A 17669-nucleotide genomic window follows, 5' to 3' on the forward strand; every position below is an offset into this window, starting at 1 on the left:
TAGTATCTTTTATAAAATACCTAGTATATCTGATATCTAATATGAAATATTTCTTAAATTTCTATCTTTTGTGGTACTTATACATACTTGGCACACTAACAAGATTACGAGGGCAAATGATATTAGCCACATGTGGAAAGTAACTGCCATGCACAGACAAATTTGGCTAAGGGGACTCACTCACCTTCATCTCGAGTATACTCTTCCCCTGAATGAGGTTCAAACAAATAGTCACCTGTGGCCAGTTCAAAGGCCTAAGAAAAAGAGGATAGCATACAAAGCATTAAAGAGGGCTTTTGGTAAATGCTTATTGCTATTTGACTCAAGAAATTTTATTCTTGGAAAAAATCTATAGATGACCATTTTTTAAAAAATGTCTTAAAATTAGTCCTAAAGAACTTTTCTTCCACACCTTTATCTTAATAAAATGGAAAAAAAAGAGAAAATTATTTGGACTGATGTTCCACAGGGAAAAAATAAGCAACAACAACAAAAACCAAAGAAAAAACAAAAAAATAATCAAGCAGGGAATGAGGGAGGTTGGGAATCTTGAAGGTCTCAGGTACAAAGTCACATATAAGAGAAATTCTAGTATTCTACTGCCCAGTAGGGTAACTATAATTAACAATAACACATTGTTACATAGTACATTTCAAAATAGCTATCGGAGATGACTCTAAATATTCTTTTATGGTGATGAGGATTGAACAAACCCAAGGCCTCATGCATGCAAGGCAAGCATTCTACCAACTGAGCTATATTCCCAGACCACTCTGAATATTTTTTTTTTTTAAAGAGAGAGGTAGAGAGAGAGAGAGAGAGAGAGAGAGAGAGAGAAAACTTTAATATTTATTTTTTAGTTATCGGCGGGCACAACATCTTTGTTTGTATGTGGTGCTGAGAAGCAAACCCAGGCCGCACGCATGCCAGGCGAGCGTGCTACCGCTTGAGCTACATCCCCAGCCCCTGAATATTCTTAATACACAGAAATTAGAAATGAAGTGAGGGATATGCCAGTAACTCAAATTTGATTATTATACACTGTATATAGAAACAACACACTGTACCCCATAAAAATGAACGACTGACACCTAATAATTGTGCATTTTATGGGGTACAGTGTGTGTTTCTATATATACATACACACATACATATTTGTTGCTTAAATTATTATGTGTCAGGGGAAAAACAAAACAGCAATTCAGTCCTCCTGAGTTTCACTTTTGGTTAGGAAAGGGCATACCTGAATATTAAAGTACTAAATTGTTCATAAGAGCAGGTGTTTTTTACATTATAATTTCACATAGCTAGAAACTGAATTCTGTACCCTAAATCGAAATCAAGTACTCACATATTTCTACCAATGACTCTTTAGTCACTGATAAAAAGTTTATTCTTAACTTTTGTGTGGAAAATACTCCCTAAATAGTCCCAGATGGAGGTTCCAATTTCTAGGTCTACGGAAACTCAGAAAAAGTTAAAATGTCAAGGGTATAGGGAGTCCCTCTATTTTATGTAACCAGTAGAGGTCAGCATTCACAACTAGGAAAAGAAAGGCACATATCTCCTGTGAACTGAAAACCTTTTGCAAAACATTGAGGTTTTTAAGAGATGAATTCTTTTGGAATGTCAAGCAGTACGTGAAGGACAGCACACCTGGATAATGAGGTTACGTGAACTTTTCACTGATTACAAATGGATTTTTCAAAAAATAACTAACACACTAGCAGTTTCTTAAAATGGCATTACTTATGTGAAAGTACAGTTATAAGCTAACAGCAGACATAGGTCAATTTTGATTGAGTCAATGGTACTAAGATAATCTCAACTGAGGGGCAAGCCAGATGTATGGTGGTGCACATATGGTGGGTACTGTAATCCCAGCAACTTGGGAAGCTGAGGCAGAAGGATCATAAGTTTGAGGTCAGCATGGGCAACTCAGAGACCCTATTTCAAAATAAACAATAAAAGGGGCTGGTGATGTAGTGTTAGAGCAACCATGGGTTCAATCCCCAGAAAAAGAAAAAGGACTGAGGGGTGGATTTATTCACATTCTCAAATTAGACCCAGTTTAGGTCTTGATGGCTCACCAGTATCAGTTTCATGACAGTATCAATTTCAAGACAGCCTTTCTCAAAATTACTTGAGTGAGGTTAACTACAAGTTTCAAGACAGTTCTAGGAATCAACTACTTGTCTCCATAATGTCAGGAATGCAATGGTGTCTTGTTAGGCATTATTTGTTTTAGCAGTTCATTATAAAACTAAGCCACACCAACAGAACCTGTTCTACCTTGTATAACCTAAGGGTTATAGTCTAAAATTGGCACAGAAACAAAAATTTTTGAAACCAGTACTTTTGCAAAATCTCAAGTCTCATACAGTAAATATACTGGAATTAAAGTTAAAAAAAAATAGATATGATGTTATTTAGAGTGCTTAATGGGGCCTGGGGGTGTAGCTCAGTGGTGGACTATATACTTAGCAGCTGAAAGGCCCTAAGTTCAATGCCCAGGACAAAATAAACAGAAATAAAATTTAAAAATAAAAAATGATACATACTAAAACTTATGGCATATAGCAAAAGCAGTCCTAAGAAAAAGTTTATAGCAATAAATGCCTACATTAAATAAGAAAGATTTCAAATAATAATATATCTACTCAGAAAGCTAGAAAAAGAACAAAAAATTATGCTCAAAGTTAGGAGAGGTAAGGAAATAATAAACACTAAAGCAGAAATAAATGAAAAAGACCATAAAAATGAACAAAACTAAAAGCTGGCTTTAAAAAAATAGATCACAAAATTGACAAATGTTTAGCTAGACTAAGGGGAAAAAAGAGAAGGCTCTTGGGCTGGGGATATAGCTCATTTAGTAGAGTGCTTGCCTTGCATGCACAAGGCCCTGGGTTCAATGCCCAGCACACCCCCCCCCCCCCAAAAAAAAGAGAGAAGGCTCAAAATAAGGGAAAGAAGAAACATTTAACAACTAATACCACAGAAATACAAAGGGTCATAAGTGACTACGATGAATAATTTATATACCAACAAACTGGATAACTCAGAAGTGGGTGAATCCTTAGATACATAAAACCCGCAAAGACTGAATCATCAAGAAATACAAAACCTGAAACAGACCAGTAACAAGTAAGGACAATGAATCAGTAACAAAAGAGTTTTTCCCACCAAAGAAAAGCCCAAAACCTGATGGCTTTATTGCTGAAGTCTAGAAAACATTAGGAACATATAGGTATATGCAAAATTGGTACATGCAAAATTCTTCAAGAAAATATTACTGGGCTGGGGATGTTTCTCAGTGGCATAGCACTTGCCTAGCACATGTAAGGCCCTGAGTTTTATCCCCGGCACTGAACTAATCAAGATGCCAAAATACTACCAAACTGAATTTGAGAGCAAATTAAAAAGATCACACATGGGGCTGGGATTGTGGCTCAGCGGTAGAGCGCTTGCTTAGCATGGGCGGGACCCAGGTTCGATCCTCAGCACAACATAAAAATAAAGAAATCATCTACACCTTAAAAAAAAAAGAAAAAAACAAAGATCATCACCATATTCCTGGGATGCATGGATGGTTCAACAAAGACAAATAAATGTGAATCAACACATTAATAGAACAAAGGACAAAAACCAATTAGATGAAGAAAAAAATGTGACATCCATTCATGATAAAAAAGTATCATCAAATTAGGTACAAGAGGAATGTAACTCAAGAGCATAAAGGCCACCTATGAGAAACCACAGTTAACATTATGTATGTGTGTGTGTGTATCTCCATCCGTAAAGACTCCAAATTCAGTAAAATTACAGGATATAAAATCAATACACAAAAATCAGTAGTATTTCTATACAACAATAACAATGAACTATCTGAGAAGGAAATCATGAGAGGGGCTGGGGCTGTAGTTGAGTGGCAGAGTGCTTGCCTAGCATGTGTGAAGCACTGGGTTTGATCCTCAGCACCACATAAAAATAAACAAATAAAATAAAGGCATGCTGTCCATCTACAACTACCAACAAATAAATAGAAAGATAGATAAATAAATCATGAGAACAATTCCTCTTAAAAAAGAAACACTGTACACTAAAAACTTTAAAATGTTGATAGTTACAGTAATTAAAACAACACAGTGGGGCTGGGGATATAGCTCAGTTATAGACCATTGGATCATAATGGTCAGGAGGTTACCTTGAGCCAAGACCTATATAGGTAGAAGGAGAAAGAGTAAGAGGTAAGAGGGAGCTTAGTGTGACTAAAGAAAATAAAATTGACTAAAATAGATGCAATTCAAGAATTTAAAACAGGAAAATAACATGATTTGATTAATACTGAAGATCACTCAGACTGGGCACAGTGGCACATTACCTGTAATCCCATGGGAGGCTGAGATGGGAGAATCGTGAGTTCAAAGCCAGTCTCAGCAACAGTGTGGCACTGTTTTATTTAGAGATGCTGTCTCTAAATAAAATACAAAATAGGGCTGGGGATGTGGCTCAGTGGTTGAGGGTCCCCGAGTTGAATCCCCAGTACCGCCTCCCCCCAAAAGATCACTCAGGCTATTATGAGAGAATGTACCCCAAAGAGAGAAAAACAGAAGCTAATAAAGAAGAGGCCACTGTAGTGGTCTATGTATTTAACAATGATGACTTGACATAATGGGTTAATGGAAAAGGTAAGAAGTGACTGGAACTGGATATATATTAGAGGTAGAACTTGCAGATGAACTAGGTGTATAGAGCAAAAGGAGAAAAGAATTAAGAAATTAACCTAAAAGTTTTGAATTTGAGCTTTTTAAGTGGGTGAACAAAGGGTCATTTATAAAAACTGAATATGTGGATCAAACCTTTTGAGGTTTGATCAAACCTTTTGATCTAAAAATTTAAATTTGAGCTGTTTATTAGATATTCAAATGGAGTTGCCCAGGATATAGTTGGACAGAAAAAGCCTGATGAAATATAGAGGTAAGTGAGACTGGAGATGTCATGGGATCTCCCAGGAAAATAGAAAAAGGCCAAGAACCAAGTCTTTTTTTTTTCTCCCCTTAGTAGGGAAAGTCAATAGACTTAAGTCTGACATTAATTGGTACAAACAAAAGCTAAACAATAAGGATAAGATACTGCTATAGATTTGGAATTAAACTTTTGATAACTTTGATAATAAAAGTATTCCTAAAATAAATATTCTAACATACAACTATGTGAACTGACTTGTTGAAGCTATGCATGATCAAAAGAAGACTACCTTGCCTCCTTCTTAATTGTGTGCTATTTGCAGGGTTTACAATGAAAATGCAGGACCTATAATCAACCAACTATGACTCTATCATCCTTGGAGAGCAAATGTTTGCTTCTCTCAATTTCCCTGGCTTACTTCCCTATTAAAAAATGCCATGTTCTTCCCCTTCACTAATAGCAATGTCTGGGAATCCAAATACCCCTGCTTACATTAGCTACAAAGATCTTCTCTCTACCTGTGAGAGAAGCAAGAACAAGATTTTTTTTTTTTTTTTTGGTACTAGGGATTGAACTCAGGGGCACTCGACCACTAAGCCACTTCCCTAGCCCAATTCTGTATTTTATTTAGAGACAGGGTCTCACTGAGTTGTTTAGCATCTTAGATTATTAGGCTGGCTTTGAACTTGTGATTCTCCTGTCTCAGCCACCCGAGCTGCTGGGATTACAGGTGTGTGCCACTGCGCCCATTTGAGATATTCTGTTAAAAAAAAAAAAAAAAAAAAAATATATATATATATATATATATATATTAGTTGTAGATGGACACAATATCTTTATGTATGTTTGTATGTATGTATGTATGTATGTATGTGGTGCTGAGGATTGAACCCAATGCCTCATGCATGCAAGACAAGTGTTTAACCACTGAGCTGCATGCAACTTCAGCCCCAAGGTATTCTATTTTTTAAACGTGTTATAATATCTGTTTATCAGAAAACTGGCAGTGGCAGCAATAGTAACAACAGAAATAGCAAACCCATGGCTTCATTGTATAAGATATGAAATTACATGAAAATAACTCAAAATATTACTCATTAAAATGGTATTCTATCCCTACCACCATGACTTATTGCTGCTGAATAAAGGTGACCATCATTGGTGAAATATAAATAGCTATTGAGCAATGTGGTCATTTTTTTTGCATTTTCATTCAGGCAGCTCAGGTTAGGAATGGGGATGACAGGAAAAACTTTATGGGTCAAATACATCACTTTTGGATTCTGATAGCTTAGGGCCTTTTAGCAGCCTTAGAGTTCAAAACATAAAATAGGATGAAACCCTTTTTCCATTTCCCAGAGCCATTCCCTTGCTTAATAAAACATCTCAGGGGAAATAAAGTTATATTCTCTAGTTTTTTCCCCCTAAACATACCAGTAGTTAGTAAGATGTAACTTCAGGGACAGATAAAAATACGCAATTTTCCTTACTATGTATAGGCACATTCAGTTTCCCACCAATTCTGTCCCGAATTTCAGAGATAAAAAGATTTGAAAACCAAGACAAAACAAAAAACAAAATAACAACAACAATAACAACAAAAAACAGCTACAAGAAAAGATCTAACTGGAAACTATAAACTTTTTTCCGCATTGCTGAAGGGGAAAGGATGTTTAAAAGACAGCAAGGAAGAATTTCATCCTGCCAGTGATCTTCCTCTATGCCCTGAGAGATTGTTAATGTTTTTCACAGATATTTTGTCCTGACCCTTTATATAACTGCCCTTCTAACTTTATCTCCATCAATAATGTGGAAGGCAACTTCTGGACTTGTTTCTTAGCCTCTCAGAAAGGGTCAGAACCTTTCTATCAACTATTTGCAACTATTTGATGCAGGATATCCATCTTTCCAGCACTTCTGAAATTATGAGATTTATACTTATTTAGTATATGACAAATTTAAGGCAACATTTCCTATATTTATTGGCAGAATGAGAGAAATTTAGGGAAAAAAAAGTAGGGCTAAAGTTTTCATGATATTGATTCATAAGTGCTTTCCATCCCTTGGTCAAGAAAATTGTAGCATTTAAGTGCATCCTTTACCTTACTACTACTATTACTACTATTACCTCTTCTTCTTTTTAATATTTTAATGGTTTTAACTCTACCATTTTGGGTATTGGGGATTGAACCCAGGGGTGCTTTACCTGAGTTACACACCCAGACTTTTAAAATTTATTTTTGAGATAGGAGCTTCCTAAGTTATTGAGGCTGGCCTCAAATTGCAGTCCTCCTGCCTTAGCCTCCTGAGTTGCTGGAATTAAAAGCGTACATATCACACCTGGCAACTTTTACTACTTTATTTTTTAAAATTTTTTTGTAGTTGTAGAAGGACAGAATGGCTTTATTTATTTTTATGTGGTGCTGAGGATCGAACCCAGTGCCTCACGCATGCTAAGCAAGCATGCTGCTATTGAGCTACAGCCCTAGCCCCAACTTTTACTATTTTTGAAAACCAAGTTTTTCATGGATGAAAGTAATCTGACTTGAAAGAAGTTGAAGCTTCCAATCTATCCTTCCTGAAGTGAGTTTAGTATGCTTCTGTTCATTCATTTGATGGTTTACAAATATTAAGCCTTGTGATATAAAAAATACATCGGTCTTTGTCCTAGTTTCCTGGGAGGGGACCTTTAGCTTTGGAATTCCCAAGTGGGCCTCCTGGACCTTACCTAAATTTATGGTATGGCAGACCCCTAGATAGTTTTAGAATGGAGGCTGGAAATGTTGGGAAGACCAACCATTTGACTAATGGGTTGGAGCTTTCTGCACTCTCAACCTTAGAATCCCTCCATGAGGAATGGAGATCGTATTCAAAGGCATAGCCAATTAATGAAATCTCAATAAAACTTGCTTCATGTTTGGCACCCTCTCACTTCATCCTATGTCTCATCTTGATTTTGTATCCTTTACCATAAAACTGTTTTCTGAATGGGTAATGAGAATCCCTGAATTTATTGTAGCCAGTTGGCCTGAAGAGCAGGTGGCTTGTAGACACTTGGCTTGAGGCAGGAGTCTGAAATAAGGACAGTCTTATGCATAACTATGCCCTTAACCTGTCAAGTCTACAAGAACTCCAGGTAGTTATCATCAGAACTGCACTGCAAGTACCCACAGAAAACATGCCAGCCACATATAACCAACATTATTCTCTCCAGCATGGGGTTTATAACTTTGTGAAAGAGAAGTAAATAAACAAACAGGACAAACAGTGATAAAAGATCTCAAAGACTATACTCCATTTCAGGAAATGATAAAATGACTTTTAATGTAAGTCTATTTGTGGGAAATTTTTAATATCAATTAAATCTGACTACTTGAGTAGTTGCTTGTTAGGGACAAAGAAGCAACTTATGAATCTATGTCTGATTTGGCTTCATATTTTGAGTTCCAAAGATGAAAAAAATGTCTGACAAGTTGCTGAGTTGTACAGAATAAAATAGTTTCCAGGTGTGCCTTACCTGCAAACAGATCAATGCTATAAGGGTGAGGGTACTTGTAACTTAATCCAAATCAACCTCACAGCAGTTGTTTTTAATTTAGACCCTCCAGACACATGATTTATAGTTCCCATGACAAGTCACCTATGATAAGTTCTTTTTCTGCTTGTTAATTTGCTGGTCTGCTGAAACAGGGCAAGGTATGAAACAAGGTCAAAGGATACAAAACATTACCATGCATGCTGTGCTCCAAATATCAGCAGGAGTATTATAGCCAGATCCTATCAGAACTTCCAGGGAGCGATACTGTCTTGTTTGAATGTCTTCAGTAAAATGTTTGTGCTGAACAAATAGAAAGGAAAGAATATTTTAAAATTCATTTATTCTAAAAAGCAACAAGTCAGGATTACTTAATAATGAAGATGAAAATAAATTCTCTTAAGTTTTTCCCCAAAGTTTCCATTTAGCTAACTTTTCAAGTATCATTTTGAAGCTATTACCCCCAGACAATCCTAGCCTTACCACATGCTATTCCAAATTATTTTTGTAACAGATGACAATAAATTTAATATAGATAAACAGATTTAGGAAATAACAATAGCTTTATAAGAAATGAAAAATTGTTATTCCAAATAAAAATTATGTTGCTCATTTGTCTAGAATTAACAGACTACTTCAACAAATGAAACTCAGATTCAACTCAAAGTTTTCATTATGAAAACTAAAAGTTGGGCTGGGGTTGTGGCTCAACAGTAGAGCACTGGCCTAGCAAGTGCGAGGCCCTGGGTTTGATCCTCAACACCACATATAAATAAATAAATAAATAAATAGATAGATAGATAGATAGATAGATAGATAGATAGATAAATAAATAAATAAATAAAAGAAAGGTATTTAAAAAAACCAACAACAACTAAAAGTTGTAGGTTTTAAGACATTTATAACCACTCATACCACCTATAAAGAATTCTTCATTCCTGTGTACACCTTTAATCCCTCAAAATAACATCAAATATGGCTGGGCACAATGGCACATGTCTGTAATGCTAGCTACTCAGAAGTTTGAGGCAGGAGGATCCCAAGTTCAGGGCTAGGCGGAGCAACTTATTAAGACCCTGTCTCAACAACTAAAAAGGGCTGGAAATGTGGGTCAGGTACAGAGTAGTGTGATCCCTTCATGTGCATAAGGACCAGGGTTTGATACATTATTTGAGATATTTAAAAACCCCACCTTTCAATAAGTCATGTATGAATGAAAAAATATATATAGGACTATACTTCAAAATAATCTGGTCAAGGTTGAGATACAGAAGAAAAATTATTGGCCTGAGTGTTCATTATTCTATTTTATTTCTGTCCATGTTTGAAAATTTTCATAATTAAAAATTAAATGAATAATAAGAAAAGTTTAGTTTTCTTAGTTTCACCTATATAAAGGAAAAAAATTCAAATAATATTAAAATAAGAACAGGATGTTATTTTTAAAAATGAGAGAATTAAGCTGGTGCACACCTATAATTCCAGCAATCCTACTGACTGGGGAGGCTAAGGCAGGAGGATTGCAAGTTCTAAGCCAGTTTGGGCAACTTAGCAAGAACCTGTCCCAAAATAAAAAAATGGCTAGGGATATAACTCAGTGGTAGAACATGTCCCACTAAGCACCCCACACAGAACAAATGAAACAAGAGAACCAAATAACTCTTGTAGAGTGGAAGTATAATAAGAGAAATAAGAAATAATGAGATCTATACGAAAAAATCTTTAGGGGGGGCAGGGAGGAAATGAAAGAAAATAGGAGAGGAAGGTAAGAGATGAAGAGGACCTATGTAAGAGTTTTAATATTTGTATAAAGGTATTTCAGAAGTACAGAATGAACACTAAAGAGGAGAATATAATATAAAAAATTAGGAAAGATTCAAACCCAAAGAATTAGTTTCAAAATTCAAAGTACACACCAAATCTTTAGCCTAACAGGTGAAAATAGGTTTCTAGTGAGGCTCATCACTATGAAATAATATATTATAGACTTCTGCAAGGGAAAAAGCTTTCATAAAAAGATGAAGAATCAGGGTGGCATTGGTCATTAGCAGGAAGAATGGAAACTAAAAGACAATGAATAAATTTTGACAAATTCTGAAGGATAATTACTTTTAACCTAGAATTCTTTAAACATAGTCAACTGAATGTAAGACCAGAATAAAGACTACGAGACATTCAAAGTCTCCCCCAAATCTCATACTCTTTCTTATAGCTATTGTACTCTACCACATAATTGTCACTGCTGCATTTACATATATTCACAAGTATTTCATGTAAATCATTTAGTAATAAATGACTTTTAAGTAATACCAGCACAATTTTTTTTAAAAGAAGCTTCACATACTGGTTATACCCCACTTTTAAAAAAATTATTTTCTAATTATAGGTAGACACAATATATTTATTTTATTTTTATGTGGTGTTTAGGATCGAACCCAGGACCTCACACATGCTAGGCGAGTGCTCTACCTCTAAGCCACAACTCCAGCCCTGCACCTCATTTTTTTACAAAAAAATTTGGCATAAAATGTGTAATGAAATATGGTACTGAAGAGGTCTCAAGTCCTCTGCAAAAAAAAAAAAAAAAAAAGGATAGCAGACAGCTGATAAACAGGGGCTATAAAGACAGAGAAAATAATAAACTATAGGATGATGGTGAAGGGAAATCCAAATGGGCAACCCAATCAGATGAACACAGATTAAGACTCCAGGTTCCAGGACAGAGCTCTTTAGGAAAATTAAGCTGAAATAATATCCAAATGTATCTGTCCATATTAAAGCATGAGTATTTTACATCACTGGGTAAAACTATGGAGTTGAATTAAGTGATAAATATTACAAAGAAAATTAAGCAAGCCAAATAATGCAGAAAGGAAAAGGAATCCCAATAATTTAAGTATAGAATATTCATCTAGGAAAAAATGATATGACATTTGCAAAATGGGGACTGGGGTAGTGGTGATAGATGGGGTCCTATTTTCCAGAAAGAAATAACAGCTAGAATTGGGGGGGGGGGAGACCTACTATAACTATGTCATTTATTATCTATATAAAGGTAAATACATCAGGAGAGTGAAAAGCTGGCAAAAAGAATAACACATTTTAAAATCAAAGTCTTTATAATTGTCTCTAAATTGTGTACATGCATACCTGATAAGCAAAACACAAAAGGTGTAATAATTTCTTAAAAACAACACCACCACCACCACCACCACCAAGCTCTTTAAAAATTATGTAAAATTTCATTACTGGGTACCAGTCATTGATATGCTAAATAGATTACTGAAAAGTCAGAGCTGAGCAGAATCCAGCAAGGTAGAACACTGTGTCCTAGTGTCCAGTTCAGAGTATGTGCCAATGCTGAATGAGTAAATGGGTGAAAAGAATATAAGGTCATTTTAGTAGAGATGATATAAAAAGGAAGATATACATGTAATAGCTGAAGAGATTTATTCTTCAGTAATAAAAGGGACAGGAAGCATTGTACCAGAACGAAGAAGTGTTACACATCAATAAACAGGCATGCCAAGAAAGTGTTCCAAAGACAAAGGCAAAAAACTTGAAATGGGGGTAGGCAGGCAGAAAGGTGACAACATTTGATGTTTGAAGAGTGTGGTATTTGTTAGAACCAATATTATTCGCTAAGATTCATTTACTATTTATTGAGCACCTACTATGTATCAGGCACTAAGTCCTATGGATACAGCAGTGACTCCAAAAAAATCTTTGTCGTGATAGGACACATATTTCAGGAAAAGGGACAAATATAGAGTATCAGGTTGTGTTCAGTACTACGGGGGGAAACTGAAGGGAGAGAGGAAGAGCGACTCATGAGTGGTGGTTTGCTAATTATGTTTGTGCAGGAAAATATGGGAGAAAGCCAAACACAGTATCTTGGGGAAAGCATTTCAGGTGGGAGGGACAGTAAGTGCTCTTTGCTTAGTGGTATTTGGACCATAGAACTTTGGCATTCGTTCTGAGTAGGACCTCAGAATGAAGGTTTGGAGACTATCTGAAACTTGAATGATTACTCTGATAGCTGTGCAACCAACAACATAGAAGGCAAGTGTAGCAGGAGGAAGAATGTGAGGGAGGTTATAGCAGTTACTACCAGTCATACAGGTGAAGCTCTGGGTGACTACAAGAGTAGTATGGAAGAGTGATTCTAATTACTTGGAAAGCTGTTCAATCTTCCTATCAGTCAGCACTCAGCTCTAGCTTTATTTCTTCTAAAATGTTTTAACAATATTCTAGAATAAAGACTGGAAATGGGATCCTCTTGGATTCTGGATCATTTCCTCTTTTCTTTTTTGAGTAGTCTTCATTTACATTGAAACCATTCTGTAAGTAATATGGCACTATATATCTAAAAGCCTTAAAAAAAAAAAAATCACCTAATTTTTGACTTAGCAATTCTACCTTTAGGACATGTCCTAAAGATAACTACAAACAGATTCATGCAAAAAGATTATCAATCACAAAGAGCTGTCAAAAATGTTTAAAGACATAGGGAATACTATGTAACCGTCTGATTTAATATAAAAAGCATATTAAGTGAATTAAAAGATCACAATTTTTAAGTTAGATTGCAGTCTTGAAAAAAGAAGTTGGGTGGAGGGAGGTTATGAACACAGCCATTAAAGGTATGAAAAGAGAATAATAATGATAATACAAGATTGCCCAGGAGTTCATCTTACTGAATCTGGGTGATGGGTAAACAGGTGGAGGTTGAGGGTGGATTGTTCATTATTTTATTATTTTTTCTATTTTCATAGATATATCTGAACTTTCCAAAAAAAGGTTTAAAAAAAGTAAAACTATATTTACTAAAATGTTAAGTGATGATATGAATACAGATGTTTTATTTTCCCATAACTAAGTCTAAATTCTTATTCATTCCAAGTCACTTCAAAACATAGCACGAAGACAAGTTTAACTTACCACCCAACAGGCGTTTCCAAGATCAGCAATCTTCACTTTGAGTTTTTCTGCATTTTTTGGCTCAAGGGGATTAACGAGGAAATTTCCAGCAGTGGATTTTCCTACAGACAACAGGCACTGTCAATAAAACTATTTAATGAACAAAAAAACCCCAAAGGGCTCTAATGATTCTCTCCAAGGTAAGAGTTAAACAGGCCCTCAACTGGCAACCTATAATAAGTTTTCTAAGACAAAAAGAACACAGCAATAACTTCTATTTCTACGATTAAAACCTCTGTGATCAGAGCACCAAGTGAAATATTCTGAAGCCCATACACAACCAATAAAATTCAAAGTTAGCTAGTGCTTTACATATTAAAGGGAACTTGGACACCTGCTTAAAACTGTAGTTACAAAAACAATGGTACTTTTTAGTCTAGAAATCATGAATGTGTTGTGCAGGGGAGAATGTTGGTGTATCTGCATGGATACCTTTATTGTCCAGTGATCCATTATGTTCCTGCTCTTGCTCATCTTCACAAGGTATCTCTGCCCGAATGCTTTCTTGAAGTTGGCTGATGTCCTGTTCACCAAATGACTGGTCTACATTAGAGGAAGACTGGCACACCATGCCATCTGACACCTCAGAAGTTACAGGTGTACAAGAGTCTGTTTCTTCATTTGTGCTGCTGTCTCCATTTTGGGAGCTTAGGAGACTAGGTTCCTGCTTCAAATTTTGGACACCACAGTCATTAGCATTATGCAGATCCTCTTTAAGCCTCAATGTTTCTTTATTACTGTTCTCAGTATAATTTATGATTTCAATTATTCCATTGCAATTAATTTCTGCTGCACCACCCTCTACACCAGGTTCCATAAGTGTCTGATCCTGGCCAATGGAACTTGACTCTTCTAAAGAACAAACAAACAAAACAGGACGTATGTGTATGTATGTGAGTGAAGCAACAATTTCTCACAAGATTAAACATTTCTAGAACTTATACTGAGTGACATAAAAACATGATTAAATATCTAAAACCTATTTATGGAAGAACAAAGATCTTTTTATCCTTACCCAATGACTAAACAAAGTCTATGCTCTAATTCCTGAAAAAAATTAGAAATTACATTTGTATGTCACCTGCCTAACGTTTATGAAAAGATCTAAATCCTTATAAGGACACTCCCAGAGATGTACTTATATATGAAACCACTATATTATATAACAATGATATATTAATGTTAAATTGTGCCATAAAGTAATTTTTGTGATGCTCTATTTATACCAAGTTTTTCTTGGGTCATTTTATTAGATGGGTTCTCTTTCAAGGGTCTTTCAACAGGACTCTCTGAATCTTCTTGCTTGTTAGGTCTTTTTTGCCCAGGGCCCGACTCTTTCTCCATTTCCTCAATTTCCTGCATTCGCTTCTCTAGTAATTCTGCCTGGCGCTTCTGCTTCTTCTTCAATTTCTTCTTCTTATTCTTTGACATTTTGTCAGCCTGGGCGGAGATTACAAACAGATAAAGCCTTCAGGTGGCTAATCCATTATCCCTAGTTGGAGATAACTGTTAACTTTAAATACTTCCTAATTATATTTCATTCTTTCCCTAAGATTTTCCAATAACTTAAAAGCTGCAGTTAGGAGTGGTTGTGCAAGTCTGTAATCTCAGCAGCTCGGGAGGCTGAGGCAAGAGGATTTCGAATTCAAAGCCAGCCTCAGCAACTTAGTGAGACCCTATTTCTAAATAAAATATAAAAAGGGCTGCAGATGTCGTTTAGTGGTTAAGCACCCCTGAGCTCAATCCTTGGACCAAAAAAAAAAAAAGAAAGAAAGAAAGAAAAGATAAGAAAAGAAAACGACCAGCAGATATTCTTATGAAACCAAACAACAAATCTGGTCTTTTGAGTGGTCTGTGGGGCTAGTTTACTCTCAGACACTCAAATTTATAGAAGCATCACCAGTACAGATTTGCTGAAGATGCATGGGGATTTGCTGAAGATGCATGGGAATTTGCTGAAGAAAATTACAGAAGCGCAGGAATATTTTCTCCCTTGGTTTCCAAACTCTGTTTAAACACAGACTATCCATAAGAGAAGAATGCATGCCTACAGCCCATTGATCAGAATTAAATATAGAAACCCCTTATACTTACTGGTTTAGGTTGGGGAGCAGTACTGACTGAAAAGAAAAGAAAACCAAGTAAGAATTCTAGTAGTATTTAGCAGGCAAGATACCCAACCAAAATGAAAAGCTTTTCTTGAACAGTCTATTGTTTTTAAGGACTTCAGTAGAAACCACATTATCCTTATTTTTAAAGAAAACAAATGCATACAAAAGTTGCCAAACCTTAAAAAAGTTAAAATGAATCCTTCCCCAGGTAGCATTAATACACACAAAGGGCCAAGTCCTAATTTCTGGTTTCCACTATTAATGCTGCTAAAATCATCTATTTTCCCATTCCCACACTGTTTAAAATAGAAAGTGACAAGCAACAAGCACCTCATCCCCAACCTGCACTTCAACCTCCAAATTCTTCCCCTTTGGAACTTGTCAATTTTAAGAGTGGGGGAGAGGGGCCTAGGTGACACCAAGAACTACAGTAATTTGCTATAGAACATACTATAAATAACAGTTTAATTTAGGTAGGATATTTAGTCTTTCTTTTAAAAAACATTTATAAACACGGTAAAAAACACATAATGAAAAATGTATCCTCAATCATTTTTAAATATACAGTTCAGTAGTGCTCAGTATACCCACATTGTTGTACAAAAGAACTCTAGAACTTGTTCACTGTGCAAAACTAAACTCTTGTTTTAACTTCTTGTTTCCTCCTTTTTTGCTCTTCCTTTAAAGAAACTTTATGATAACTGTTGTTTGAACCTGCATATCAAGAAAGTTCCTCAAATATGACTGAGCTACTAAAATGGAAAAAAATGTTCACAACCATAATTTATTCAACATATACTATTATGTGGCATACTCATAAATGTATCAATGTGAAATTTAATCATGGTAACTCTTGAAATCAAGTCAGCCAGCCAAAGTCAATGGTGAAACTAATATCAAAGTCTCATCCTAGTGCGTAAACCCAAGCTCTTAGCTGGGTGCAGTGGTGCACACCTGTAATCCCAGTGGCCGGGGAGGCTGAGGCAGGAGGATCACAAATTCAAAGCCAATTCAGCAACAGTGAGGTGCTAAGCAACTGAGACCTTGTCTCTAAATAAAATACAAAATAGGGCTGGGGATGTGGCTCAGTGGTCAAGCACCCCTGAATTTAATCCCCGGTACCACCCCTCTATTATCCCCCCCAAGTTCTTAATGTTATCTTGTTCCTCTGCAGATCACTAATCCATAAGTCATCATGTAGGATCATGGTAAGCAGTAGCACAGCAAAAATGGTCATCAAATAAAAGAAATAACACCTTTATACAATAATACAAATTAGCTATTTTAATATATAACATGTCTGTAAGAATATCAGAGGAATAATGAGAAAAAAGTCTCCTGAAGGTTGATCTATTTCTTAAATATTTTACAGTTAAATGATCAAATAGTGTCTTATTAACACCTTGGCAATAAACAATGGTAGAAATTTATCTAAACTTCCAATGAGAGGAAAGCCCCTCTTTGCCCAATATACCTGCAGATCCTGAAGGTGGAGGAGCTCCAGATCGCTGCCATTCCGTTGCTTCTGCGGCCAGCCTACGAATGTACTGCTCATTCACTGACAACAAGATGTTTTCCGGTTTAATGTCAGTGTGGATGATTCGGCACTTTGTATGTAAATAATCCAGACCCTGTAACACCTGAATGAGAATACAGCAAATTTGTAAACACAATATAGAAGACTGGTCTAGATTTCCAAGTTTTATAAAGCTAATTCTATTTGGACATAATTTTGTTTTTTTTTAAAGAGAGAGAGAGAGGAGAGAAAGAGAGAGAGAGAATTTTTAATATTTATTTTTTAGTTCTCGGCGGACACAACATCTTTGTTGGTATGTGGTGCTGAGGATCGAACCCGGGCTGCACGCATGCCAGGCGAGCGCGCTACCGCTTGAGCCACATCCCCAGCCCCTGTTGTCAGTCTTTATAATTTACCTAATTAAAGATTATGTCTCTTTAAAAAAAAAAAAAGACTGACAACAAATATTCAGCATACCCTTTAACTGTTTAAGTATAGGTAAAGGAGATTTAGATATTTTCAATAATTACAAACAGGATAGACACAATACACCCCACGG

The 17669-nt window shown here is 35.8% G+C and overlaps 1 protein-coding gene across 3 annotated transcripts in view; it reads right to left on the reverse strand.

Moving 5' to 3' along the window:
• Positions 1–17669, reverse strand: part of SRPK1 (SRSF protein kinase 1) — a 69704-nt gene that overhangs the window by 7416 nt on the left and 44619 nt on the right. For all 3 annotated transcript variants that reach the window (XM_081294373.1, XM_081294372.1, XM_081294374.1), the window contains 7 exons: positions 17069–17234; positions 15578–15603; positions 14710–14923; positions 13916–14335; positions 13445–13545; positions 8699–8806; positions 185–254 (listed from right to left, as the gene is read on the reverse strand). In XM_081294373.1, the coding sequence (XP_081150499.1) occupies positions 185–254; positions 8699–8806; positions 13445–13545; positions 13916–14335; positions 14710–14923; positions 15578–15603; positions 17069–17234 (1105 nt within the window). The remainder of the gene's footprint in view (positions 1–184; positions 255–8698; positions 8807–13444; positions 13546–13915; positions 14336–14709; positions 14924–15577; positions 15604–17068; positions 17235–17669) is intronic.

The sequence above is a fragment of the Spermophilus citellus genome (assembly GCF_964194105.1).
Source record: "Spermophilus citellus genome assembly, chromosome: 5".
Taxonomy (NCBI): domain Eukaryota; kingdom Metazoa; phylum Chordata; class Mammalia; order Rodentia; family Sciuridae; genus Spermophilus; species Spermophilus citellus.